At 45.6% G+C, this 15,698-nt stretch overlaps 1 protein-coding gene across 6 annotated transcripts in view; it reads right to left on the bottom strand.

The window, feature by feature from the left end:
* card11 (caspase recruitment domain family, member 11) overlaps positions 1–15,698 on the bottom strand; it is a 250,123-nt gene that overhangs the window by 42,406 nt on the left and 192,019 nt on the right. For all 6 annotated transcript variants that reach the window (XM_068055824.1, XM_068055819.1, XM_068055821.1 and 3 more), the window contains 2 exons: positions 13,079–13,205; positions 9,718–9,958 (listed from right to left, as the gene is read on the bottom strand). In XM_068055824.1, coding sequence (XP_067911925.1) covers positions 9,718–9,958; positions 13,079–13,205 — 368 coding nt within the window. The remainder of the gene's footprint in view (positions 1–9,717; positions 9,959–13,078; positions 13,206–15,698) is intronic.

The following is a 15,698-nucleotide window of genomic DNA, read 5'->3' as shown; positions in this document are numbered from 1 at the left end:
TCATTTAAATAAGCGGGGCGGCCCACCCCTCCCAATCACGTGGAGGGGATGGGCTATCTGTCACCAGCAATGGTGTCAGCTGCCTGTGTGCAGGTGCTGGCACCATTTTTAAAGGGCAGCCAGCCCGGCCAGCACATTAAAATTTTTAAAGAAGTAACACCTCAAAATTAAATAAATTAATTTCTAACACCCCTTTCCGACCTTCCCCAATAACAATTACATTAACTATTTGCCCTTTCCCCCCCAAAACACTCACCTTTTACATCTGACCTTCCTCCCACAAACTGCACAAAGTTTAATGTTCAACCCTTCTCACCATCCCCTTACACACATTACGTTTATTTGACCCTGTCCCCCACCCCCCCCACCGCACTGAAAATCTTACCTCTCCCCACCTCCCCACAATTATGGCAATGCATTTCCCCAGATGGGGATTTGAAGGCGCGGGAGTGCCGGCCGCTGGGTCAAAGGTCACAGCGGGCCCTCAAGATCGCAGGTAAGTTTATTTAAATGTATTGTTACGACCAGGTGAGAAAGGTGTCTAGGGGTTCCGCTCAGCCTTCACCTGGTCTTACTGTAGCAGGGTTTAATTTTAAACACACCGTGTTTTGAGCTCCCCCTTGGCGAATCCTTGTTCACTGCTTTCCAATTATAAGGCAAAGAGATGAGCAAAATGAACTTTGAGGTTTAAAGAAAGGTGACATTTATTAAAACTTGAACTAAAAACTCTAATTCAGTTGGCACCTACGGATACACAATATGCCTACGCTAGCATGCATATGTGATACGCACTTGCAAATAGAGACAGAAAAGAGCAGAAGAAAAATAAAGTGGAAAGTTTGAGGCAATATCTGAAGAATTTTTTTGTTACTGGTCTTCGAGCTCACTGTAGAGTCCTCGTTTGTAGGTGGATCTTGCTTCTCGTTGGGGCCCAGTATTCTTCTTAAATCTTGTTCACTGTAGGAGAATTTTCTCTCTTGGGGTTCACGTGCCTTCAGTGGGTTTCAGTTGCGTGAGAAAGTGATGGGAGCAAACGAGAGGGGAGGAGGTTTTTTCAATCCAGAAGCACAGAGCTTTCTGTTTTCAAACACTGTTTCTCCAATTTAAAACTTACAGTTCAAACTCTGCAACAGACAGTTAGTCATGTGACAAACTGGTCTGACCACATCTGTTCTGTGTATTGGGAGCAGGGGATAGCTCCTTTGTTCCAGCACTGTCTGCCAGTATGCAAAAATGTCTTTCCGGCCAGGGGCCTGGAACCCCTTATAATAGGCCTTCTCTTCTTCTCAGCAACAATTTGAAACTGAACGTCCATGTGGCGAAATTCTTGGCAGGTGGGGGCCTGCATGACATCTCCACACCCAGGGGAATGAAATGTGATTTGAAAAAAAGGCGCATTTCTTTAAAAGGGTTGTGAGAAATATATATAAGATATAGAAAACCATGCATTTCTCGCATTCATTCCCATTCATTCATGAATCCTAAAACTGTCTTTTCTGGGTGCCAGTGCTGCTTTAATTTCCCCCTTCTGGCATCCCAGTAACCATGTGGTTCTTTAGGGAAGTTTTTCTTCTATTTGCCCATTGCCATGACTGCCTAGGGTCTTGGTTCCTGTTGAGGTCATTTTTTTCAGGAGAGTTAGCAGTGGTCAGGTCTATCCTGAACTTTCTCTCAGTGCTTTGCTGAATCATGCAAAGGCTTTTGACTTCAGGGGATGGGTGGTTCCCTTTTCCTCTGACTGTAGGGGAGGATTCTTTGTTAATCTCCCCTTTGTCCTATGGGACATTCCTGCCTGCAGGTATGTGTGCAGACCCTACTGCACGCCCCTGTGGCACTTCAACTAGGTGAGGCATCACCTGCATGGTTTCTGTGCCCCCTAGAGGTCTTTCTTTGTCTCATGAAGGTTCCTGTAAATGCTGTTAGCAGCTCTGGTGGGGTGCTTCTAGAGTCTGCATTTACGTAGGAGGATGTGGGGTCTAACTTCTCAAATTGTTTGACATTGGCTGACCGGAAAGTGGGGTTTTCATCCGGAATTTGTCCCAGACTTCCTTTAATCTGCCCACCACTTTATCCCCTTCCCTGTCTAACCTTTTGCCATCCGTGTGCCTGCCCGTCCCCTTTTGTTCTTGGCTGGGGGTCCCTTACAGTTTACCAGCCCTCTGCTGGAAGGCCCTCCTAATACCGGTACAGGGCTTAGGGGTGCAGATTTCACTGTAGGTCAGGGTTTTCCATTAACCTGGCACATGTGGCAACTCCTGCAGTACTCCACCACATCTTTGTGGAGTTTTGGACAGTCACACTGCTGTCTTATGCGGGCTTTGGTCTTTCGTATACCGCCATGTACAGCCACCGTAGTCTCGTGGGCCCTTCTTCATATTTCTCTCCGGTACCTCTGTGGCAGAGGTACCTTCACTAACTGGTGAGCTACTGTCCACTCCTTGCCCTCAGGTCTGTGAGGAGAACTCCATTTCCTCATCAGTACCTCATTCTTTAAATAGTAGCAGTCAGGGACTCCCTCTGCTTTACTTTCAGACTGGGCAGCAATACTGGGTCAGCTCGCTGAGCCTCAGCTAGGGAACATCCATTTAATTCATTCACTGGGTCTCCTAACTTTCCAAAGAAAGTCTCGGACAGGCAGTTCTCATGGTCATCTGCCTGCAGTGCCAATGCAGTGTCCTCTGGGGGAGCTGGTTTGATCACGGCCTGATCCACTACACATTCAGGGAAACTGCAGGGGTCCGTCTCCCACCACTGCCCTGTCTGTCTGACCTCCTGCGGTCTTTCTTTCACCACTGGGGTGGGGGGGGGGGGGCTACCACCTTCACCCCTGCCAGATCATTGCCTAGGAGCAGGCCAACCCCATTCACAGGCAAACTTGGAACAATCCCTACGGTCACCAGTCCCAAAACTAGGTCGCATTCCAGGTGCACCCGGTGTACAGGTACAGGCATACTCTGCCCTCCAATACCATTCACCACCATTTTGGTGTTCACTGCACTCTCTGGGGGAAAGGTCAGGCCTTTTCCCAGTAAAAGAGGATCTAGTCGCCCCTCTGTCCCTGAGAATCACTATGGGCTTGCTGGCCCCACTCAAGGGGTATGGGGCTACTTTCCCTTTAAACACAAAACCCTGATAGCCTTCAGGAATCCTATTAGCTTTTCCTGCACTGGCCGTAGTAAGCTTCCTGGGTTGCACTCTTACTGAAATTAAAGCCACAGCTTGTTCTGCTGTGCTTTCCATCAGGGCCCCCGTCTTCACTGAGCAGATGTACCCTGATTAACCCTACTGGTTTTCCCTTTAGTTTCCAGCAGTCAGCTTTTAAATGCCCCGCTTTATTACAATGGAAGCACACAAGTCTCCGGGTCTCACTCTTGCTCACAGCACCTTCCCTTTTGGCTGGAAGAGGGCCCCCTGTGTCTCCTGCTTTCCTTTCCCAGGACTGCCTGGGCAGATATCACCTTCCCACCCTTTGTCCTTTTTGGATTTGTGGGGGTGATTAGGAAAGGTTCTCCCCTGGGAAACTGACTTATGAATTAAAGCAAACTCATCAGCTAGAATGGCTGCTTGCCATTGCTCTGAATCTGCTGCTCTTCTACATGGGTCTTTATTAAGAGTGGGAGAGAGTTTTTAAGTTCCTCTAACAGGATTACTTTCCTGAGATTCTCATAGCTGAGTTGTCCTTTAAGAGCCCTCAGCCACTGGTCAAAAGCCAGCTGATTACCTCTTTCAAACTCCAGATAAATTCTAAACTTTTGGCGATAGGCTTCGGGTACTAATTCATGGAGTCATAGAGTTGTACAGCACAGAAATAGGCCCTTCGGCCCATTGTGTCCATGCCGGCCATTAAGCATCTATCTGTTCTAATCCCATTTTCCAGCACCAGGCCCGTAGCCTTGTATGGTATGGCATTTCAAGTGCTCATCTAAATACTTAAATGTTGTGAGGGTTCCTGCCTCTACCACCCCTTCAGGCAGTGTTCCAGATTCCAACCACCTTCTGGGTGAAAAAATATTTCCTCAAATCCCCTCTATACCTCCTGCCCCTTACCTTAAATCTATGCCCCCAGGTTATTAACACCTCCGCTAAGGGAAAAAAGATTCTTCCTATCTACCCTATCTATGCCCCTCATAATTTTGTATACCTCAATCAGGTCCCCCCTCAGCCTCCTCTGCTTTAAAGAAAATAATCCTAGTCTATCTAGTCTCTCTTCATAGCTGAAATGCTCCAGCCCAGGCAACATCCTGGTGAATCTCCTCTGCACCCTCTCCAGTAGAATCACATCCTTCCTATAGTGTGGCGACCAGAACTGTACACAGTACTCCAGCTGTGGCCTAACTGGTGTTTTATACAGCTCCATCATAACCTCCCTGCTCTTATATTCTATGCCTCGGCTAATAAAGGTAAGTATCCCATACGACGTCTTAACCACCTTATCTAACTGTGCTGCTGCCTTCAGTGATCTTTGGACATATGCCATATATATCATATACCTATCATATGCCCGAAGGATAGCATTTTTGGTCAGTTCATAATTTAATGAACTCTCATCTGCCAACAGCAAATAAACCTCATGGGCTTTTCCAGTTGGCTTTCTTTGTAGTAAGAGAGATTCAGTCTCAGCTGGCCATTTTAGTTGCCTTGCCAGTTTCTCAAAAGACACAAAAAATTCCTCCACATCTTCCTTATTTAATTTTGGGATTAGATGAGCTAGTTTTAACAATTCTGTACCCAGCCTTGAATTACGCTCCTCCATATTGGCCATGCTTTCACTGGGGTTACTCTGTCGCCCCCTAGTTAACTCAAGCCACTTCAATTCTCTTTCTTCGCATTCTTCTGGAATAGTCTTTCTCTTTCCTCTCTCTCTCGTTCCTTCTCCTGTCTCTCTTTCTCTTCACGTTTCTTCTGGAAGGCTCTCTCGTTCTCCCTCTCCTGCCTCTCTCTCTCTTTTTCTACTAATTCAAGTTTCCTTTGTTCCAATTGTATCTTTGCTCGCAGTACCCTGTTTGGTCTACTTCTAACCCTGCTTCTGCTTCTGCAGATTCAAGGGAAAAACGGTTGGCCACTACCCTTAGGAGTTCAGACTTCCTCGTCTCGCCACGTACAGTGATCCCACACTGCTCAGCCATTTTTCTCATCTCCTCCATAGACAGTGCTTTTAACTTATCCCAAGTTACTTCACCCTGGCTTGGGGAGCTACTAGCTTCAGTTGCAGAGATGTTAGTATTCAATCACACACAACCACAAGAAAACCTGTATTAATCTTGCTCTTTTTGTTTGACTGGGAACAATTTGACATCCCAATTTCAATTTCTCTCATTTGTCTGTGGGTCAACTCCGGATGCTAGCACCCAAATTTCTGTTACGACCAGGTGAGAAAGGTGTCTAGGGGTCCCTCTCAGCCTTCACCTGGCCTTACTGTAACAGGGTTTAATTTTAAACACACTGTGTTTTGAGCACCCCCTTGGTGAATCCTTGTTCACCGCTTTCCAATTATAAGGCAAAGAAATGAGCACAAACAGGCTTTCTTAGGTTTAAAGAAGAAAGGTGAAATTATTAAAACTTAAACTAAAAACTCTAATTCGGTTGACGTCTACAGATACACGATGTGCCTAGCATGCATATGTGATACGCACATGCAAATAGAGACAGAAAAGAGCAGAAGAAAAATAAAGTGGAAGGTTTGAGGCAATATCTGAAGAATTGTTTTGTTACTGGTCTTCGAGCTCACTGTAGAGTCCTCGTTAGTAGGTGGATCTTGCTTCTTGTTGGGGCCCAGTATTCTTCTTAAACCTGGTTCACTGTAGGAGACTTTTCTCTCTTGGGGTTCACGTGTCTTCAGTGGGTTTCAGTTGCGTGAGAAAGTGATGGGAGCAAACGAGAGGGGAGGAGGTTTTTTCAATCCAGAAGCACAGAGCTTTCTGTTTTCAAACACTGTTTCTCCAATTTAAAACTTACAGTTCAAACTCTGCAACAGACAGTTAGTCATGTGACAAACTGGTCTGACCACATCTGTTCTGTGTATTGGGAGCAGGGGACAGCTCCTTTGTTCCAGCACTGTCTGCCAGTATGCAAAAATGTCTTTCCGGCCAGGGGCCTGGAACCCCTTATAATAGGCCTTCTCTTCTTCTCAGCAACAATTTGAAATTGAACGTCCATGTGGCGAAATTGACGTGCCTCATTCTTGGCAGGTGGGGGCCTGCATGACAGTATTCATTTTATTAATTTGAATATTTTAATTGAGGTCCCATCGCCCAGCGGTGGAGGTCTGCCATGGAATCGCGCTGCCGCCGGTAGGATCGGGCGGGGCCCTCCCGGTGCCGTGGTCCGTAGTGGGTCTCATCTGGAACCCAACGCCTGGGGGAGAACAAAATCCAGCGCAATATTTCCAAGTTTGCTGATGACACAAAACTAGGTGGGAATGTGAGTTGTGAGGAGGATGCAAAGAGGCTTCAGGAGGTTTAAACAGGCTAAGTGAGTGGGCAAGAACATAGCAGATGGAATATAATGTGAAAAAATGTGAAGTTATCCACTTAAGAGTAAAAGGGTAGCTAGGGAGACAGTAGGTCCCGTTAAGGATCAGTGTGACAATCTATGTGTGGAGCCATGGGAAATGGGCGAGGTCTTAAATGAATACTTCTCGTCTGTATTTACCGTGGAGAAGGTCATGGAAGCTAGTGAGTTCAAGGGAGGGAACACCGATATCCTGGAGCATATCAACATTACAAAGGAGGAGGTGTCGGAGGTTTTGAAGCGCATTAAGGTGGATAAATCCCCAGGGTCTGACCAGGTGTATCCCAGGATGCTACGGGAAGCAAGGGAGGAGATTGCAGCCACGGGTGAGGTACCAGAAGACTGGAGGATAGCGAATGTTGTGCCTTTATTTAAGAAGGGCAGCAGGGATAAGCCAGGGAACTACAGGCCGGTGAGCCTTACATCAGTGGTGGGAAAGTTATTGGAAGGGATTCTGAGAGACAGGATTTATATGTATTTGGAATGGCATGGTCTGATTAGGGATCGTCAGTATGGCTTTGTGCGTGGGAAATCATGTCTCACAAATTTGACTGAGTTTTTCGAGGAGGTGACCAAGAGGATTGACGAGGGCAGGGCGATGGACGTTGTCTACATGGACTTTAGCAAGGCCTTTGACAAGGTCCCGCATGGTAGGCTGGTCCAGAAGTTTCGAACACATGGGATCCAGAGTGAGCTAGCAAATTGGATACAAAATTGGCTTGGTGATAGGAGGCAGAGGGTGGTAGTGGAGGGTTGTTTATCAGATTGGAGGCCGGTGACCAGTGATGTGCCGCAGGGATCAGTGCTGGGCCCTCTGTCTGTCATATATATTAAAGACTTGGATGTGAATGTAAGGGGCATTATTAGTAAGTTTGCAGATGACACCAAAATTGGTGGTATAGTGGACAGTGAAGAAGGTTGTCTCTGGTTACAACAGGACACAGATCAACTGGGAAAGTGGGAAGGGAGTGGCAAATGGAATTTAATGCAGACAAGTGTGAAGTGATGCATTTTGGGAAGTTAAACCAGGGCAGGACATATACAGTGCCCTGGGGAGTGTTCTTGAGCAGAGGGACCTGAAAGTGGCAACACAGGTAGACAGGGTGGTGAAGAAGGTGTATGGCATGCTTGCCTTCATCGGCCGAGGCATTGAGTACAAGAGTTGGGACGTCATGTTACAGTTGTACATAACGTTGATTAGGCCGCATTTGGAGTATTGTGTGCTGTTCTGGTCGCCGCACTCCAGGAAAGATGTGATTAAGCTAGAGAGGGTGCAGAAAAGGTTCACAAGGATGTTGCCTGGTTTGGAGGGCTTGAGTTATAAAGAGAGATTGGATAGGCTGGGTCTGTTTTCCCTGGAGCGAAGGAGGCTGAGAGGGGACATGATAGAGGTATATAAAATTATGAGGCATAGATAGGGTAGATAGCCAGAGTCTATTTCCCATGGTAGGGGTGACTAAAACGAGAGGGCATAGATTTAAGGCGAGAGGGAGGAGGTTTAAAGGGCATCAAAGGGGTAAATTTTTCACACAGAAAGTAGTGGGTATCTGGAATGAGCTACCTGAGGAGGTGGTGGAGGCAGGAACAGTAGCGACATTTAAGAGGCATCTGGACAGGTACTTGTATGAGCAAGGCATAGAGGGATATGGAATTAATGCAGGCATGTGGGATTAGTATAGATAGGCATTATGGTCGCCATGGACGCGGTGGGCCGAAGGGCCTGTTTCTATGCTGTACGACTCTATGACTTTGGGAGGGAAAACTGAAATGCAAAGTATTTCTTAAATGGAGAGAGATTGGGCAGTGTTGATGTCCAAATGGACCTAGGTGTCCTTGTTCATAAGTCACTGAAAGCTAACATGCAGGTGCAGCAAGCAATTGGGAAGGCAAATGGTACATTGGCCTTTATTACAAGAGGATTTACAGGAGTAAAGACGTCTTGCTGCAATTGCATAGAGCCTTGGTGAGACTGCACCTGGTGTACTGTGTACAGTTTTGGTCTCCTTACCTAAGGAAGGATATACTTGCTATAGTGGAAGTGCAATGAAGGTTCACCAGACTGTTCCCAGGAATGATACGATTGTCCTATGAGGATAGATTGAAGAGACTGGGCCAATATTCTCCAGAATTTAGAAGAATGAGAAGTGATTTCATTGAAACATAAAATTCTTACAGGACGTGATAGGGTAGATGCAGGAAGGATGTTTCCCCAGGCTGGGGTGCCTAGAACCTGGGGGCACAGTCTCAGAATAAGAGGTAGGCCATTTAGGACTGAGATGAGGAGGAATTTCTTCATTCAGAGGGTGGTGACTCTGTGGAATTCTTTACCCCAGAGGGCTGGGGAGGCTCAGTCATTGAGTATGTTCAAGACTGAAATCAATCGATTTCTAGATATTAAAGATATAAAGGAATATGGGGACAGTGCGGGAAATTGGTGTTAATGTAGATCAGCCATAATCTAGTTGAATGGTGAAGCAGGCTCGAGGGCCCGAATGGCCTACTTCTGGTCCTATTTCCTATTTCCTATGTTCACAACTAGCCACTCCAGGAACACCAGTGCATTGTGTCACCAAGCAACCCATAAATTCTATTTGCTCCTCACCTGCCTTTCAGCAAGGTAGGAACATAGAAATTGCTAGATGAAAAAAGACCAACGTCCATGTATTTTGCTGCCTGCTGTTTTGGTAGTCACATGATACAATGATAAAGGAGTTGTTGACTAATCATATCAATCAATCTCTATCAATTGGTCTACAACAGACCCAGATATGACAAGAGAAAAACTCCAGTCGTGGAAAGTTTGAGGAACCATAGGTCCAAAGTCACCTTGACCCTCCCAAGCATGCTGCACTTACGACATGTCATGTCTCAGATTGCTCCCCTAATGTATCCCAACATGTTATTTTCTGAAAGAAATGTAATTTGCTCTTGAATGAATCAACACTCTTTGCTTCTACCATCTCCATAGTGAGTCTGTTCCATACACTGACCACTTGCTTTCTGCAGATTAGTTGTGAATCCACCGCATCCCCCACCAATGACCCCCCACCCCACCCCTCCACAACCTGTCAATCGGAGGCCATGGTCCTCTGTTTCTACTGTGCTGGACAAGGTGAAACAGCTAGTCATGATCAATATTATCTTGTCAATTATCAGAGTTGAAATAGCCTTTATACACCTGACCCATTAGACTCAGACTCCAATTACCTGCAGTAACTGGGAATGGTGCCTTTTTCCAAGTCTTTGTCCGTGAAGAGATCAACACGAGCGCAGAGCCATTCGCACTTGCCCTGGTACATAGTGTCTAAAACATGGATAATCTCGTCGCACTTCATACACATCGAGCAGTTGTCTGTCTGTCCAGAAATATTCAGATTAACTCGAACATAAAAGGAATCCCCAGATGTGATACAGCCATCTTCCAAATCTTTTTGTAGTTTCTTGTAACCTTATGAATAAAGGACAGATCACAGTGTACAATTCCTAACTGATCATAATAAATGATGGAGAAGCTCACACTCACTAACATCTGAACCTCACAGGCAATGCGGCTCTCTCTTGCCTGATATCTCTGTTGAATTTAAACAATGGTTTCTACTTCCTTCACCCTCTCAATCATCTTGCATTTTCTCCCGATCAAAAAGGGAGATGGGTCCAGCTATCATATGTCTGTCAGTGCCACTTAATAACCAGCTAAAGGGGAACACAACAGTACCATGGGTTGGTAACTGGATGGACTTTTCCCTCCCTATGTCTGGCAAAGCTCTCGGCTCCTCCACCTTACAGGATAGCCAAATATATACGACATCTCCATGTGATAAATTGCAAGTGTGACAGGTTAATGGTTCGCGCTGTTGCACAAATCCCAACTTTATCTTAAAGCATTTCAGGCAGTAAATTGAATCCAAGAGGTAGTTTTGCTTTGATCACCACCTCAGAGCAAGAGAATTCTAAGACTTCCATTCAGTCCAATTTTCTGATTCTAAAATTTGAGTGGTTCATTTTGAGGTAGATAAGGAATAAACACTACTGGTTCTGTTTTTAAAAGGCGCTTTGTCATTGTAGGAGCATCACATCATTTTAACTTGTTCCAATTTAACTGCTGAAAGCCTGAAAAGAACTCAGTGCACTTGCTGTCTGGTGCTGTCCCTGATTTGTAGGGCAGCCTGTTTTCCCTGCACAAAGCATGACCACAATTCACCTTTGAGAAACATTTTCATGCTTCAGTGTACGTTATCAAATTCAATATACAGCCTTTAATAAGGATTTTCACACCTCAACCTGCAACTAAAACTTCATTCATTGTGGTTTGCAGCTTAATAAATTTAAAATTGTATCCACGCTTGAGCACACAGCCAAAACTTTCTGTAGCATTTTCAAAACGTTCATGAATAAAATTTGATTTTTTTTCTCGGGCTCGAAGCCTACAAATAATGAAGAACTAATGCTCGGGTGAAAAGCATGTACAGCCAGCATCCATGACACTGATCTAAAGCAACAGCCAACGGCAGCCACTTGTGATCGAAGGAGCTGGAAACTGAGAGTGTATGACTCAACACAGAGAATTTCAGATAGCCATTGACCACTGTCCATTTCATTTGTGGATTTCTCAAAGCATACACTGTCATTTATACAAGTGCCCTTGTTCACATTTGATACTGTTTATTCCAGGTATAACTTGTTTGTTTTAAACTATAGATTACCCTCCCCTACTTCTGTGGGCTGCCAATGGCACCACTCGGAGTCTGAAAACAGTTTATTCTGTTCCCTTATTCATGTGACACTCAGACAGGATGTGCTATTTTGGCGAGAATTTCACTGATGAGCGGAAACTGGCGTAGCTACTTTCAAAAAGGTTTAGCGATGTCCCTGGTGGATGCATTCACTGCTGACACGTGGGCTGAATTTTAACTCACAAAAACAGATGGATTGGGGTCATGTCACCGGTTAAAATTCCAGAAATCTGAAACAGGAACCTCATTCACTTCGAACCAGCCCATTTCTGGTTTTAATGGAGGTGCAATGAAAGGCGGGCGACCAACCCGCTTGTGGGAAGCAGGCTGAATAGTTAAATATTATAATGAGGCTGCAAGTCTTCATTTTAACAGTCATTCTATTTTTAACCCCAGGAGGCCAGCTTTCCTTGGCCTTGGGAAACTTGGCAGCTTAAAAGAAGGACTGAATCCATAAGTGCCTTTACAGCACTGCTTGTGGGCCTGGCCCTCCTGGCCCAACAAATTACCCAGAAACTACCCTTCATTGCGATCTGTCTGCTCCCCCCCACCACCACAACTATCATCTGACCCCCCCAACCACCACCCAACACACCCCCATCCCATGATCTATCTGCTTCCCCACACCATCCAAGTTCCAACCACTAACTGTTTCCTGTCGACAACCAGTGGACTCTTGGACCCCTACAATCCCAGTAATCGTGAACCTCTTGACCACCATTGGATCACCCATGCTATCAGGATCTTCACCTTCAATCCACATCCCCCGAAGATCTGGACCCACCCCAGCAATCCATATCCACCCTCATGATCCTGACCCACCTCAGCAATTCATACCCATCCCAGCGATCCAGGCCCACCCCATGATCCAGACTCATCCTAGGAATCCAGACAAACCCCCACGATCTCTCAATCCCCAAATACACCTACCTGCTCTCGTAGGCTTCAGCCCTGTGAAGCAGGCATCCTGCCTGAAAGGTCTCCAACCAATTAATCAGGTTGCCTATGGTCAGGAACCACACTTAAAGGCGTCTTGCAGTTAAATTCAACAGGACATTTGAGAAACCTATTCTTCCGGGTTTCCTGACCTCACAACAGCATCCCGCCTCGGCACATAACTCATCTCTGGGTTAAAATCCAGGCATTGATTTCACTGCCAAGCAGTATCTTCTAGCCTGTTGTCTTTTCTTTGCTTTGTTCCCAGCCCAATGTCTTAGCCAAGAATGGCAGGAGGGCTGAGTTCTAACTTGGATCCTGTGGTGCAGTGAAATGTAGTTTTTTGCAGGATGCCACCTCCATTTCCATCTAATAATTTTGGTATGATTCTGAGAAATACAGACTACTTAGATAATCGGCTGCTTATGAAACTTGAGGACAGGTTTCAGTGCGTCCCATACTGTACTCGAAACAGAGACATTTTAGAGATAGATCCAATTGTAGTAAAATAGTTTTTGATTGTGGTATGAACAGTTAGCACTTCTGAGAGATTCTCGTGAAGGCTTTTCATTAGCCCCTCCACATGGACAATTAGGCTTTACTGGAGAAAAAAAACTTTCTAGTTCATTCTTACAAGCTATGTTCCTGCTTAGCTGTGTGCATGCATGGCTGGGCAACAGCCTGGAAAGTACCACGCAGAACTAGTTCGGTGTTAAACACTGCTCATGCAAAAAAGATTTAAGGTACCGTGCATTGAAAACACTGGCTGCGCACAACAATGACATTTTAAAGGGAACATTGCTAACAAGGTTGCTGCTCTTCCTCCCACCTGTGCCCCAGTTTGGTCCTTTGATCTGATGAGTTGCCCCATTAATCCCTACTAACAGCTCTTGTCTTACCTTCAAAGTTTGCTTTAAAGTGGAGTGTCACTGGTCCACTGCAACGTTGTAATGTCCAATGGGCTTCCTCTTTGGTAGATGTTTCCAAGGCAACACTTTGAGTTTCTCCCCTGATGCATCCTTCCAGCTTCAAAGAAAAAGAAAGGTCTCAAATGAGGCCACACTAGAGAAATATTCTCCCATTTCACTAAAATGCACTGTTCCTTTCACCAGGTTCTATTCAAATTCAGGCCAGCTAACTGAGATAGAAATCATCTTTCTGACAGTTATTTAAGGTCTTATGTGAAATGAGTAAGGACAATGTTTTTCATTCCAGTCCATAGCTCCAGGGTGTCAGAATGTTCAGGTATTTGGGAAACAAACAATGCCCTTGATGCCCTTAGCTAACAAAAATCTGTTCATCTCAGTCTTGTAAGCTCCAACTGTCCCACCATCCACTGCCTTTGGGGCAGAGAGTTCCGATCTCTACTACATTTTGTATCAAGACCTGCTCCCTGATCTCTCTTCTAAATGGCCTGCCTCTAATTTGAAGATTATGGCCTCTCCTTCTTGAATCTCCCACCAGATGAAATAACTTCTCCATATCTATGCTAGAAAATCCTTTTAACAATTTAGGCTTCTTAATCGATCACTCCTTAATCTTCTCCTCAAGGGAATATGTCAAGTTTGTGCAACCTGTCTCATCATCTAACCCTCTATGCCCCCAATCATATCTTTTTTTTAAATTCATTTGTGGGCGTCGCTGGCTAGGCCAGCATTTATTGCCCACCTGTAATTGCCCTTGAACTGAGTGGCTTGCTAGGCCATTGCAGAGGGCATTTTAAGAATCAATCACATTGCTATGGGTCTGGAGTCGCATATAGGCCAGACCAGGTAAAGACGGCAGATTTCCTTCCCTAAAGGACATTTGTGAACCAAATGGGTTTTTCCAACAATCGACAACAGTTTCATGTTCATCATTAGACTAGTTTTTAAATTCCAGATTTATTAATTGAATTCAAATTTCACCATCGGCCGTGGTGGGATTCAAACCCATGTCTCCAGAACATTCGCCTGGGCTCTGGATTACTAGTCCAGTGACATTACCACTACGCCACTGCCTTGCCATCTATATATCACTGTGGTGAGGCACGGTAAATGAGGCTGCAAATTATGATCGATAAAAGAACTGTACCCAAAAAGATCAGAATTTGGGCCAAACTCAACCCAGTGTAGGTTTGTAATTAGGTTGGTCTGTCATACTTGGTTCCACTCTGTGTTACAACAAACAGCCCACAACAGAAAACTACTATTAATGGTAACAACTGGTACTTATAAAATATTAATAGAACCTTTATTTGATCACACTCCACTTCTGGAGTCTTCCTTCCGAAATCTCTGAGCATTCAACTTGCAGTGATTGCCTGCAATCATTTCCTCAGTCCCCAAACAGGCTAGACCCAAGGGAAAGATATTTAAGGTTGTGAAATTCACATTTGTAGCACCATTGCAGCTGTGCTACAGTAGCTGGAGGCCCTCGGAGAGGGGCACTACGGCCACTTCTGACATGGCCTGAGTGATGCCCCATGCTGGGAAGGTGCTCGCACAGCTGTGCTGCACGTACACTGGAAGCTTCCCAACTGGCCAGATCGTGATGTCAAACAGGCTTACTGGCTGATTTGACACACAATTTAAAAATTTGGACGACGAAGGTTCACTCAACCTTTTCGTTTGTCACTCACTGACGAACATGCATACAACTGTGAGAGGGATCCACCAGTAGCATTATTTAAAGGGCCAGGCACCCAAATTGCAGTTAAGGTAATTTACAGTAACTTCTGCTGTTGCAAAGTCTCTGAAAGTACTCTGAAGTGTTTTTGGAAGTGTTGTGGCGAGTTGCTGGATGTGGCAAGAAATGTTACTGTATCCTCACAGGAGGCAAAGGATTTGGTCACCTGTTCACACAAAGGCTGCAACAGGTATGGGAGCAGCAGTTGCAGTGTCTCTGGGACTCCAGCATGACAGGAAGATGGAGTAGAGATTGCAGAGAGAGCAATCTCTGCATCATCCCCTTGGACAAGTTGCAGCTGGAATCCGCCATGCTCCTTGACAGTGCCAGAAAGCTGTCTGGCAGATCAGACAATGCACCCAGCATCTCAGTGTGCATTCTCATCAGCGTTTTCTGGTACGCTACCCCACCAAAGTCTTCATCTGAGTCCCCTGCAGCAGAACTCGTCTACGACTTCGCCTCTGGGAGCAGGCACAAAACTGTCCTTTCCCCCTGGGCTGACTGCAGCCCAATGTTGCGCAGTGACTCACCACTACAGAGGCCGTACTAGCCTCGAAGGTACATGCAGTGCCAGTAACTGAGCTAACCATCTGCAGTTTGTTCATCATGTCAGATAACAGGATGAGGGTGAGCTAGGAGTTGAGAAGGGGCATAAGGCAGTAACATACTGTCATCCTCAAGGTTCTTAGCGAAGCCAAATGCCATGAGCTCTTTCACAGCTGGCTCCAAAGTACACAGCACCATCTTCTCCAAAGAGCTCAGGACATGCAGGCTTCCTTGTCCTCCACTGATCTGCTCTACTCCCTTCTATTGTGCAACCTATTCCTGCAAGAGAGAGGGCAGAATGTCAGT

Source organism: Heterodontus francisci, chromosome 24 (assembly GCF_036365525.1).
Source record: "Heterodontus francisci isolate sHetFra1 chromosome 24, sHetFra1.hap1, whole genome shotgun sequence".
In the NCBI taxonomy this organism is placed as follows: Eukaryota; Metazoa; Chordata; class Chondrichthyes; order Heterodontiformes; family Heterodontidae; genus Heterodontus; species Heterodontus francisci.
This window is presented reverse-complemented; position numbering and strand designations above follow the sequence as displayed.